At 34.4% G+C, this 13,091-nt stretch overlaps 1 protein-coding gene across 1 annotated transcript; it reads left to right on the top strand.

The window, feature by feature from the left end:
• On the top strand, positions 923-4,123 carry LOC109723553 (U-box domain-containing protein 9-like). Its single transcript, XM_020251978.1, has 2 exons — positions 923-1,388; positions 2,827-4,123. Exons 1-2 carry the CDS (start codon positions 1,077-1,079, stop codon positions 3,919-3,921), a joined length of 1,407 nt encoding a protein of 468 aa, XP_020107567.1. The 5' UTR covers positions 923-1,076; the 3' UTR covers positions 3,922-4,123.

Below are 13,091 nucleotides of genomic sequence, written 5' to 3'. Positions count from 1 at the left end.
AAATAAATGCAGCAATGCCAGCTGTCGATGCACGAGATCCACACTTCAAAGCGAAGGTGGAACAAATGCACTAACCCTTTCCTTCTGGAAATAATTAAATAAATAAAAATAAATAAAAACACTTATTTTTGGGGGGGTGGTCATGGTACTAATATGGGATCTGTATATTTATCATTTATGCTACTTTAATATTCATTTCAATTATTTAATAAATAATAAATGAAGCAATCTAATGTTTGAAATTGTTCTTACTAATTTTCTTTTTTTTTACTACTGCATTTAGAGACTCTTTGGATTAATTGAACTATGCGTTCACTAAAGTGAGCAATAAACGAGCAATGTCGTAACTTCCATCCACACAAAATAGTGGCACACTCTCTAAACAAATTGGAGTGGGTTTTGTACAGCTTTTGCTAATTTCCAAATCAGCAACACAATTCAAATAATTAAATATAAAATTTCACGCTATATTTAAAATTTTATTATTGAGTATTCACTATTCAAACAACACAGCGATCTCCACCATCCTGAATAATTACTCACAATTTTTTTATTATTATTTAAATAGAATGAAATAAAAAAGGGAAAAAATATGGAGAATAATTAACACAGAAGATAAATTAAAGAAAACATAAATAAAACAAAAATAATTAAGACATGGTGCATACTATAAATAATTAAAAAATTGGCCAATACCAATTACATTTTTTTCTCTAAAAAAAAAAGCTTTTTTGAATTTTGAGTATTCCATAAGCTATATACCCCTCTATGGCCTTTATTTAACCTATACAACCTTATAGCATCGAAAGTAAAGGTAATAAATATTCTTATAGTAAATATTACTGTGCAATTTACTTTCGACACTGCGATTTACTAATTGCATTCAACGCGGTTTTAAACCCAAATTACTCAAATTCCATTCATATGAAACTTCTAAGTAGTCTCTCGTTTCGTTTCGTTTCGTTTCGTTTTGGTTTTCGTTCGCAGGAGCGAGAGCGAGGTGATGGAGGAGAAGAGAAGGGGACGACGATACCCGAAACCCTAGATCGACCTTGGCCCCAATCAGGGTGGCGCCCATGGCGAAATCCGGCGCCGCTGCGGTGGCAGCGGCGGTGGAGGATGCGGAGCTGAGGAGAGAGCTGCGGCGGCTCGTGCGCGCGATCGCCGAGGACAACGAAGTCCCCGTCGCCACGTACGAGGAGGCGGCTAGGGTTTTGTCGGCGTTGAGAGAGCTCAGATTCGGCGCCATTAATGGGGATTCGAATGGGAAGGAGAGGAGGAAGGAGGAGGGGGAGAGGGAGGTGGAGTCGCTGGAGATTCCGAAGCGTTTCCTGTGCCCGATCTCGTCGGAGCTCATGAGGGATCCCGTGGTCGTCGCGTCGGGGCAGGTATTGAAACGGAAGAAAAGAACCCTACACCGAATTCCTTTACTACATTATCTCTATCTTTCGAGATGCGAAAAGGAAAGTTTTTGGATGGCTATGGATTGATCTAATCTGCTAGGCCTCTATTTGCTTTGTCCCATCATATTTTGGTTCCTTCATGTTTGGAGTTTTAGCTTCACCAATCCTTGTGTGGGTTTCTAATCTTTTGATTTGAAGGGTTCCAACGGATTGGATTTGACAATTCATTCCCTATCCCTTATATGATGAGTTGTGAAATGAGTCTCCGTTTGAATTTAGTTCTTTCAATGTCGCATAGAAGAGCTTAATTGTCGATAAGCCATTAGCTTTCAATAGATAATAATCCCCAAATATACTGTAAAAAGTTTAGGTTCATATAGCAGATACATTTGCGAATCCTCTGTTTTTGGATGGTTATGAGTACTTATTGTATGCAATGTTTGCTACTCTTCCTTTTTTAGAATTGTTATGCATGAATTGTACCGAATGACAGTTTAGAACCATTTTGGGTTTAGTAATGTTCATTTAAATTCAGGTAGATTTTCTTTTGAAAGTGTAATGAAACAAGTCTATTTGGTTCTTGAAACTGATCATGTACAACAATTTAAACCCGGAAATTTACAATCTGAAAATATTGTTGGGTCACAGGTCGCTGATTCAGCCAGTGGTTCAACCACTGAGTTAAGTGACATTATAAATACTTAATTATTATTTTTCATAGTATATATGATAAAAAATATATACTAATTGTAGTATTCTATATTATATGTAAATATTATTATATTATATATAATTAAAATGTATCCGAAGTGTAGATTATTAAAAAACTAAGGCATATTTTTATCAATTATTAAAATACAATATGGAAATAATCTGGCCTGTTCCTGTAAAATCGAGCCGGTTCACTGGTTGAACCACTAGTCTGAGCAGGTTGAAGTTGGTTTTAAGCCGGTCCGATTTTATGGCTTGAACCGAATTGATTTGGGCATTGGGTCAGGGTCCGACCAGCCGGGTGGACCTGGGTTTTAAAACACTGATTATATGATGAACCAGTTGCCACTGGAACTAATTTGTTAGTCTTCTATCATTTAGAAAATTAGCTACAATACCCGTCCAAAAGAAAATGTGATTAATAAGCTAGAATCTCATGACTCAAAAGTAAAGAAAAACTACCTTTTTTTTTTTTGCCTGTAAGTGAAGGTAGTTTCATGCTGTATTCTTGAATTTGTAGTGTTTGAAATTGGATTGCAAACGCTAATAGCTTATGTTTATTGTCCTCTAGGAGCATTTTGGTAGCTAATGTTGCATTATGAGTTTTTTGATGATATAATTGCTTGGATTTTTCTTATTTAGTACCAATTAAACATGTTGTTCCTCCCTTTGCTCTTTCGAACTGAAATTGATTTATTTGTTCCTCGCACAGACTTACGATCGGCCCTTCATTGAAGAATGGCTGAACTCAGGTAATCGGATCTGCCCACAATCCCAACAAGTGCTCGCAAACACCATCCTTACACCGAACCTCCTCATTCGAAGTATGATCTCTGAATGGTGCACCGACCACGGTTTAATCCCACCCCAACTTAAAATAGAAGAAGATGGTCTTTTACGTACCAAAAATGAGAGAAGTTCCTTCAATGACCTTCTGAATGTTATCTCATTGCCCTCCTCATCTGTCTTTGAACAGAAGAAAGCCGTGAGGGAGCTCCGTCTCCTCACTAAACTCAGCAGATCATTCAGAACCATAGTTGTAGAAAACCCGAGCTCATTCTGTCAATTGCTCTCTATCCTCTCTTCACCCAACTTACATCGTGACCGAGAGGTCGAAGAAGATATGGTCACCACCATTTTAAACCTTTCAATTGACGATGATAACAAGAAGATCGTCGGAGAAAACCCTAGAGTAATTCCATTGCTTATCGAGGCATTGCAGTTTGGCACCATGGAGGCTCGCGGCAATTCCGCAGCTGCACTCTTTACTTTATCTGCTCTTGATTCCAACAAGTTGAGAATCGGTGAAATGGGAGTGATGAAGCCTCTTGTCGATCTTTTAGAAAATGGAAACCCCAATGCCAAGAAGGATGCAGCATCAGCAATCTTTAATCTTTGCATGGCACACGAGAATAGAGTAAGAGCAGTAAAGGGAGGAGCAATCGGTGCATCGCTGAAGAGCATTGAGGATCAGTCTCTCGTGGATGAGTCATTGGCTATCCTTGCTCTTCTGTCTAATGACCAAGATGCGGTTGAGGAGATAAGTGAGAGAAGGGGAGTATCTTGTTTGCTAAGAATGATTAGGCAGAACTCATGCCCGCATAACAAGGAGAATGCAGTAGTGGTATTATTTGCTATTTGTATGTATGATCGAACAAAACTAACGGAGATTGGTGAGGAGGAGAGGTTGAACGGGACAGTGTCTTGGATGGTTCGACACGGTACTTCAAGGGGTCGAAGAAAGGCCTCTGGGATCCTTGAGAGATTGAAGCGCATTTCAACACACAGCATGCATCACTCTTGCTAAAATGTGGATTTATTTGGTAATAAGTTGTAGGTTTCATGTGTATATATATATGTTGCCCTACTACTACAGTTATATTTTTTGGATCATCAGTACATATAACAGATAGGGTTTTATAGTTTGTCCTTTGAATTATGTGAACAGATTTTGTAGGGGTTCTTTCCATTTATAGGTACAAATAAAAGCCATGGAAGTTTTGATTTAATATCTTTGCAGGTCTTAAAGTTTGAAACTTCGAATTTTTTAACTTTTCATCAAGTAGCCATGCAGGATAATGGTTAATTTGAGTGCCTTATTGTCTGTTTGCTTTATCACTCACTAGTGCTTCGGCAGGTTCTTTTAAAGAGGTTACCACATAGTTTTCTTACACTTTGAGCCACAGAAAAAGCAGTTTGGGATCGAAGGACCATAGTCCTTCGCATCACAAGAGAGCACAATGTAGAAGCAAGTAGGCTTGACACTATATTACGAGCCTATTTGGCTTTACTATGAAGTTGGCGTTGTTTGATAACTAGGGATATCAATGGATATGAATGTCCGAAATTTTTTCCGAATTTGAACCGAACGGAGCGAATTTATTTGATGCTAAATAGATATAGTTTTGAATATGGATATTAAAAATAAAAATTCGACGGATATGGATTTAGTTATGGATTTTGATTCTACCTGACCCGAACCCGAACTCGAATTAATTTTACATTATAATATGTGTGACGTTATATTTGAATTTGTATTTTAAAAATTTAGATTTACTGTAATATGTTTTGAAGTATGGATTTTGACGCTATATATATGTCAGATTCGGGTTCAGATTGGAGTTTCGGGTTTGATAGTCGGGGTTCGAAATTGGGTTTTTGAAAACTTGCCCCGAATCCGACCCATGGACATCCCTATTTATAACGTGCTATGTGAGTACCGGTAATAAAAAAAAAATCATATAAAATACCCTACATAGCTTATTTTTGCAGTAAAATTAGAACTTTTGTTTATTACACTTAGATTTTTCATTTTTGTTTTTCACGGTAGCATAAATGGCAGATTTTGCATATTTTGTGTGTGCGCACACGCCTGACATGCAAAGCCGTGTGGAAGCAAAGTACAAATTATTTACTTTTGAACCGCAAAAGAGCTGGTTGGGATTGACGGGCTATAATTTCTTCGCATCATTAGAGAGCACAATTGAGTGATTTTAGTTAAATAAGTTTGATGTTGTAACAAATTCATTAATGATTTCATCAAATTTAATGGGCTATAATTTCTTCGCATCATTAGAGAGCACAATTGAGTGATTTTAGTTAAATAAGTTTGATGTTGTAACAAATTCATTAATGATTTCATCAAATTTAACAGTAATAGCTTAGAGCCATTACATTTTACAATTTTTATCTTGATTAATTAAAACAACTCAATTATTTTGTAAAGAAAAATCAGGGGATGAAGATCAAAATAAATAAAGTTGGAAGGCATATTTTAGTGGCCTAGGGAATCTCCGTGCACTTTTACCTATTTGGAAAGCCAACACTTGAATGGGAATATGAAATTGTACAGTATACATCTCTAACTATGTAAACAATCTCTATTCACCTTGCAACCCTTGTTGGCATAGTGCAGATACTAGTTAAGAAACCCGCGCTACGCAGCGGGCAGTACTGAACAATTATAAATTAAAAAATAAAATTAAAAGATATTTTTTTTCTAAAAATATCTAAATCAAATAATTAAAATATTGCGGCGGAAAGACAATACATTAGTAAATTATTATAACTATTAACATCAATTTTTTTCTATTATGCATTAATATTTTTAAATATTATTTATCTCAGTATTGAATAATTAAAAATAAAGAATAAATTAAAGAATGGAATTAAAGTATATATTTTTAAAAAAAAATTAAACCTAGTAAATAAAATGAATAAATCAGTTTAAAATAAAATAAAAGCTCATTATAGTATTAAGGAAGATAAATAATATTTTTCTATTTCATAAGGTAGAATTTACAAAAAAAATAAAAAAAATTAAGTGGAGTGAAAGTACTATCTTTGATATTTTGGCGGCAACGTCTTTATTATGACCTCATTAATTTTTATCGTTACACATACAACTAATAAAGTATTTGATTCCTAAATTTTAAATTAGTAAAGAAATTAGTAGGTAATTATCAGAAGCATAAAAATAAGACTAATCAAAAGACATTCGAAATCAAAATAAATATTTTTTATACTATAAAAAGATTTAACTACAAAATATTATATTATTATATTTATATAAATTAATCCTTAAAAAATTGTTTGGAAACTAAAGTGAAAAACATGTAACATTTAGGAATTAGAGACCAAAATAAAAAAGCGTGGAAAGATTGGGGCCAATGTGCAATTAATTTTCTAAAAAATTGATGTGAGCCCCACAACCCAAAAAATAAGGAGAGGTCTTTTTTGAATTCCAAATTAGTATATTTATAAATTATAAATAAATAAATAAATAAATATAAAGTGAAAAACTAAAAAAAGAAATTGTGTAAAGTGTGTGAGAGAGAAAAAAAAAGTGGGCCACACAAGCCCACCAAACCCGAGGAAGCTTCAAAAACGTTGCCAATTAGTATATTTATAAATAGGAATTAAATGAATAATTATTGTAGTAACCATATCAATGGTGATACCAATTGGATATCAAAATAGAAACAGTATTATGACTTCCTAACATGAAAAGAACAAACCCAGTAGAGGCTAAAATGGATTAAGCGCACTGTTAACTACTATATCATATTTAGTAGGATTTTAAGTTTTAGAGATTTATTAGATTACACTACATCCTGTAGTCTGAATCTATATTTGAAAAAGAAACATCTAAAGTACGGATTCAACGACATATAGGATTACCCTACAAAACAAGAATTTTATTATTTTATTATGTCTTAGAAAGTGTTAAAAGTCGCACTCGCCTGATCACCATTGGCTTCCCTCGCAACCCCAATCAACTCCGAAGACTTGCTACCCACAGTAGCTTTCTCCTTTGCCACCCTCTCCACACCCGTTGTTATCCACCACTTTCCATACATTCGAACCAAGCTCCATTTTCCTCCTGGGGAACACGTGTCCGCCCTAACTTCTCTTACAAGGACACCATTTTAGCCCTATATGTGAATCCCCCTCCCCCTTTTTTTTTTTAAAGCAACCTCCAGGTTTAATTTCAGCCTTCAGGATAGACCCACCTTTTAGGAAAGCATCTCGAGAAGAAGAAATTATCTCTTTTATTACTCCTTCAAGTCTATTTGCAAGAATCTTGGATATGATCTTTTGGACCTCGTTATTAAGGCTAATAGACCTAAAATATTAGCTAATTTAGCCCCCTCTTTTTTTGAGAACTAGGTATATGTAAGTAATCCATATACCATAAGCCCTGAATTCAGTGAACCGTCAAAATAGGTCCCGAAAAATATTAAAAATGTCAACCTTGACCACATCCCAGAAACTATGATAAAACCAGAAGCTGAACCGTCTGGCCACGATGCTTTATCTTTGCCTAATTGAAAAGTGGCCTTTCTAAACTTCTCCATAAAAAAGAGATGATGTGAGGTGAGTTGCTCAGGGCTTAGAAGGAATCTATCCCTAAAAAGGCGACCCCGGTCACCTATCGACTTGCTATCTAAGACATCCGAGACAAAGATTTTCTTGAAATTATTATAAAATAATCCTTTTTAGTATCATTCTTATAGATTGTCTTACGTTCATCTTCAACTATATCAATGGTGTTTTCTCTTCTTCTTCTTCTATTTGCTATTGCATGAAAAGAATCCGTGTTTCCATTTCCTTCTTTTAACCAATGTTGTCGGGGTCGAGTTTTCCGTAGTATTTCCTCATCCATGATCACTTTTGCCAGTTGGCTAATTCTTGAGCTACTTCTGATTATTGTGCTAATGTGAAGTTAGGCTTTCGTGTTCCTCCAAAATATCCAACTTCTGGATTTCTTCAGAAAAATCCTTCGTTAGTTCTAAAAAAATATTATAAAAATTTAAGGAACGCCGTTCCTTTATCCTCTTACGACAGTGTCTAAGTTTGACCATGAAAGTAAGAACACTAGAACATTTTCTCGAGATTTCATTCCACCAAACAAGCATCAATTTACTGAAATCTTCTCACAATAGCCAGACCTCCTCGAATCTAAGCATCCTACTATACTCTTTATCACTAGTAGAGATCAGGATCAGCGAATGGTCAGATGTAATCCATGGTACTGCTAGCACTTCAGTTAAGGGAAAGGCTTGGTCCCACATGGTGGATATTAGGAAGCGATCCAGCTTGGCCAAAGTAAGACAGCTTTGCATATTAGACCACGTGAAAATTTGGTTACCCATCGATAAGTCTATTAATTTCAGTTTATTTAAAAAGTTAGTGAACACGATCGTTAATCTTCTACTCCAACTTCTACCCTTTTCTTTCCTGCTGACTACTTCTAGTTAAGTTGAAATCCCCACACATCACTGACAAGCCTCTGCAGGCCCTTTAAGACCGGCAAGTTTCCTACGAAAGTCCTTCCTACTGTCCCACAAAGAAAGGCCGTAGATGTTCGTTAGAAAAAACTCGGTGCTGGTGGTATTGTATTTCAAGCGAATGGCAAGGGAGAAGTTTCAAACTAAAACTTCAGAACACAAAAAATCTCTAGAGTTCCAATAGGTGATAATGCCCCTGGACACCCTTTCCGATTTAATATAGTGGCATTTATCGAAGTAAAATCCCGCAAAAGATCGAAGAAGAGAACGGGAAACAATTATCCACTTTAGATTCTTATAGACATAAGATAGACTTCTTAAATTTAAAAACTACGAACTTCACTAGACCCCTTTTGTCCGGGTCATTCAGACTCCTAACATTCCAGCTATATATTTGAAACGTAGGAAAATGAAAAAGCTACTAAACCAACTCAAGTCTCTAACATCATACAAGCCTAATTAGAGGCACGTAAAAAGTCATTAAAACTGCATGCTTCATCATTGTTCAAAGTCTTCATCATACAAGTCTAACGAGTACTCTTCTTGGAGAGGAAATGAACTCAATCAAGGGAGCATCCCCTCAAGAGACGTTAGTGTTCCGTTCCCGATCAACCATATAGTCAAAAGCCTGCATCGCCCTTAGCTGCACTGCATCAGAAGCATGGTCAAAGGACAAGTTTTCACGAATAAAGGTTCATCCTGATTTGAGATAAGAGTTGTTCAATAGGGATGGTTGTAGTCCTTATCTCCACCACGCTCATATGGAAAGGACCTTTTATACTCTAGTCTAGAGAGATCAGAGGAGGATAGCCAACTTGAGAGCCCCTACCATGAGTCAAGTTAGACAAGTCAAAGGATTTATTGAACGCTCCGGCCCCAACACTTTTTTGATAATCGTATTCGCCCATTACGGAGTCAAACAACAAGGTGGAAGAGTACTCCAGGCTGGGTACCATAGTAATCAGGCCTGCCTTGTTGGGCACAGGCCAAGGGATCTTTAAATTCACAAAATTCGAAGATCTTTCCAAGTTGCCACCACTTGGATCTAAACCACCCCCTGCTCTTTCGTACGTAGGGCCGACAGAAGATAGGGCCCATGAATCAACCTAGATCCCTAACCTCCTTTAATTCTTCTCTCACAAAGATTCCACCATATACGAGGTCAAATCATCCCCTGTCAAAAGCCAAGACGCGGCCGCTGGGCCCTATCTCAGTTGCCGATTCAGCAAGGACCTATTGCTAGGGAGCCTGGGTCGAGGAACTTCATCCTCCTCCTCCTCCATGGGGATGTCGAGGTAGTCGTCTGTTACTGAAGTATTTGGAGTCTCAAAACCCACATCCACTTTCTTCTCGAGCCGATCAAAGCTTTCTTCTCCTCAACCATTCAACCTCAAAGCCTCGAACTCGATCGAGACCATTTTTGAATCCTTATTAATTTTATCCATCTTGCGATTCCCAAAAGGCAAAAAGAACCTTTGGGTTTTTCCTTCTGACATATATATATATATATATATATATATAGTTGGACTGGGCTACTATTAGTAATAAAATTTTATTGTTGCTACCAGTTTTTTAACCTTTGGATCAACTCTTTTCATTATTTCTAACTATTGGATTAAATACTATAACCCAGTGAGGACCACTCAACCCTAGAGGGACCACCCAACTCTAACCGACTAATATCATCATAACCCTACAACTTTTCATCCAAGAGTTAAAAACTTGATAGCAAAAAGAGCGTTTTACTATTAATAGTATTCCAGCCCAATTCTATATATATATATACATATATATATATACATATATATATACATATATATATATATATATATATATATATATATAGTAAGACTACTATGCTATCGGAAGTACGGAGCCTTCCATGCTTCCAGCTCGTTTTCGATGTTGCGACTTTCGAATCGTCGATCGACTCCGTTAAACTTGATCTAGAGTTTTTGAAGTAGCTAGAAAATAAATTATGCGATTTTTCGATATTATTTACCTAGTGAACGAAGGTGCTCAAAATCAACGGCTGAAAATAAAATCTTACAAAAACGGATAAATAATGACGTTAAAATTTTAGATCAAAGATATTCGATCTTTGTTTTATATAGTATAAAAGACATTATCTACATCAAACATTTTCAAACGGATTTGACTACTATTCTACAATCCGTAAAACTTTGCAACGCTCACCTAGGCCATTAAAATTATTGATTTGAGGCCCCTCATCACTAAACAAATAATCGAAAAAATCATAAAAATTAATTTTTCTAGTACTTCAAAACATTCCTAGAAATCAATTTAATCGAGCCGATCGACCGATTCGAAAGTCGCAACATCGAAAAAGAGCTAAAGCACGAATGCTCCGTGCTCCGATAGCATAGTAACCCAACTATTATAATATTATAAATATATATATTATAGAGTCGCGCTACTATACTATCTACTTAGTACGGAGCTTCCACCTAATTGTTGTATTCGATCTTCGCGTCAAAACAACGATCACACCGTTAAAAACGATCCAGGTATTTAAAGTTTAGAAATAAAATTTTATATTTTTTCGATATCAGTTACTTTTATTTATCAAACATTCAAAAAATTATCAATTTCAATTGCTTATTATAACGAGTTTGAGTTTAACGGTGTAAAAACCAAATTTCTCAAATTTTGAATAAGAAAAATACTATAAAACAATATAGAATTAAGAATTAACACTGAAATTTTTGATTAAAAAATCCTTAATGACAATAACTTTTAAAAGAAGTTATTCAATTCCCCCCCGTCCATTTGAGCAAAATTTATTATCTAAAGTACATACAAAAAAAAGACTATAAATTTTTGTATTCCCTAAGAATTCATATACCCTAGATCATTCATTTAACGGTTTGATCTGATTTACACGCTCTAAGATCGAAACAACACTATAGTATCGGGGCTCCCGTATATAAGATAGTATATACCTAATTCCTATAAATATATAAAATATATATATATAGTATACATATATTATATATAACTATATTTATAGAACAGCTCTAATACTATCGAGCAAGAGGCGCGCCGTGCTACCAGTTCACTTTTCGATGATGCGTCTTCCAAAATCGACGATCGCTCCGTTAATCTTGAATCTACACTACTAAAGTATTAGAAAAGAATTTCCATATTTTATCGATATCATTACTATCAAACAGTAGTCTAAAATTGAATGCTGAAAATAAAAAATTTTCATAAAACAATATGAATAAAAATTCAAAATTCAAGATTAGATATACTGATCTTAACTCTAAATAGTGAAAAGATTTTCTATAAATTTTTCATTCAGCATTGATGTTACACCCGTTAAACTCACCAAGCCAAACACAGCATCGCCATTAAAATGTCAATTTGAAGATCTTTAATCACTAGTCAAATTATAGTCGAAAAAATCTAAACTTATCTTCACCAAATACTTCATATGTATATTAGTCTAACAGAGCCGATCGTCGATTTGGAATCCGCACCGTCAACTACAACTTCGTAGCACGGAGCCCTCCTGCTACCGGAATAGTATAGTAGGCCAGACTCTCGTCTCCTCTCTCTCTCCTTCTCTCCTATAATAATATACTATATTATATATCTAACATAATATAATGTAATTATAATTTACATATATATATGTTATATACATAATATATTGTCATATATTAATGATATACATAATATATTACAATATATAGTTATATAATATATATATATATATAATATGTTATTATATTTAATTATGATATATATACATATTGTATCATATATTGTATTATATTATATATATATATTACATTTATTAGATTATTTATTATTTATTGTTATTTAATCATATTATATTTATATTATTGTACATATATTTCATGTCATAACTCATATAGTTAGTATAATGTATCATAATTATATGTAAATTATTATATTTATATCATATCACTATTATGTATTATATGTAATCATTATGAGATGTAGATACATATATGTACATATATATGTATACATATATATACATGTATACATATATATGTACATATATGTATACATATATATATATAGGTCTTGTGTGCCATTAAGAGCACGGAGGCCTCCGTGCTCCTAAATCGTTTTCGACAATGTAATTTATAAAACGATCGGCTCCTTTAGACTTGATCTAGCGTATTTGAACTATCTAAAAAAGAAATTTTAGAGTTTTTCGAGACCATTTATCTAGCGATCAAAAGGATTCAAAATCAACGGCTGAAAATAAAAATCTCACAAAAAGTGGTAATATAATAATAAAATTTTCGATCAGAAATATTAATCTTGCTATAAATAGTATAAAAAAATTTTTATCAAAATTTTATCTAATTTAAATACTTCTACACCGTTAAAAATTATTGATTTTGATCCCTTTCGATCACTAGGTAAATGATATCGAAAAATCGCAATATATATATATATATATATATATAGAACTAGGCTACTATACTATCGGTAGCAAGGAGAGCTCCGTGCTACCAAGTTGTTTTGATGATGCGGCTGCCAAATCGACGATAAGCTCCGTTAGACTTGATCTACACTATTGAAAGTATTTAGAAACTAAATTTCATAATTTTTCGATATCATTTACCTATCAAACAAGTAGTCTAAAATTGAACGGCTGAAAATAAAAATCTCATAAAAAATG

The sequence above is a fragment of the Ananas comosus genome, linkage group 17, assembly GCF_001540865.1.
Source record: "Ananas comosus cultivar F153 linkage group 17, ASM154086v1, whole genome shotgun sequence".
Classification (NCBI taxonomy): Eukaryota; Viridiplantae; Streptophyta; class Magnoliopsida; order Poales; family Bromeliaceae; genus Ananas; species Ananas comosus.
This window is presented reverse-complemented; position numbering and strand designations above follow the sequence as displayed.

What these genes read in the sequence shown, in the direction of transcription:
- LOC109723553 (XM_020251978.1), top strand. Translation starts at nt 1,077, where the DNA reads ATGGCGAAATCCGGCGCCGCTGCGGTGGCAGCGGCGGTGGAGGATGCG. An exon ending in TGGTCGTCGCGTCGGGGCAG is followed by an intron (nt 1,389 to 2,826) that starts GTATTGAAACGG and finishes TTCCTCGCACAG; the next exon opens with ACTTACGATCGGCCCTTCAT.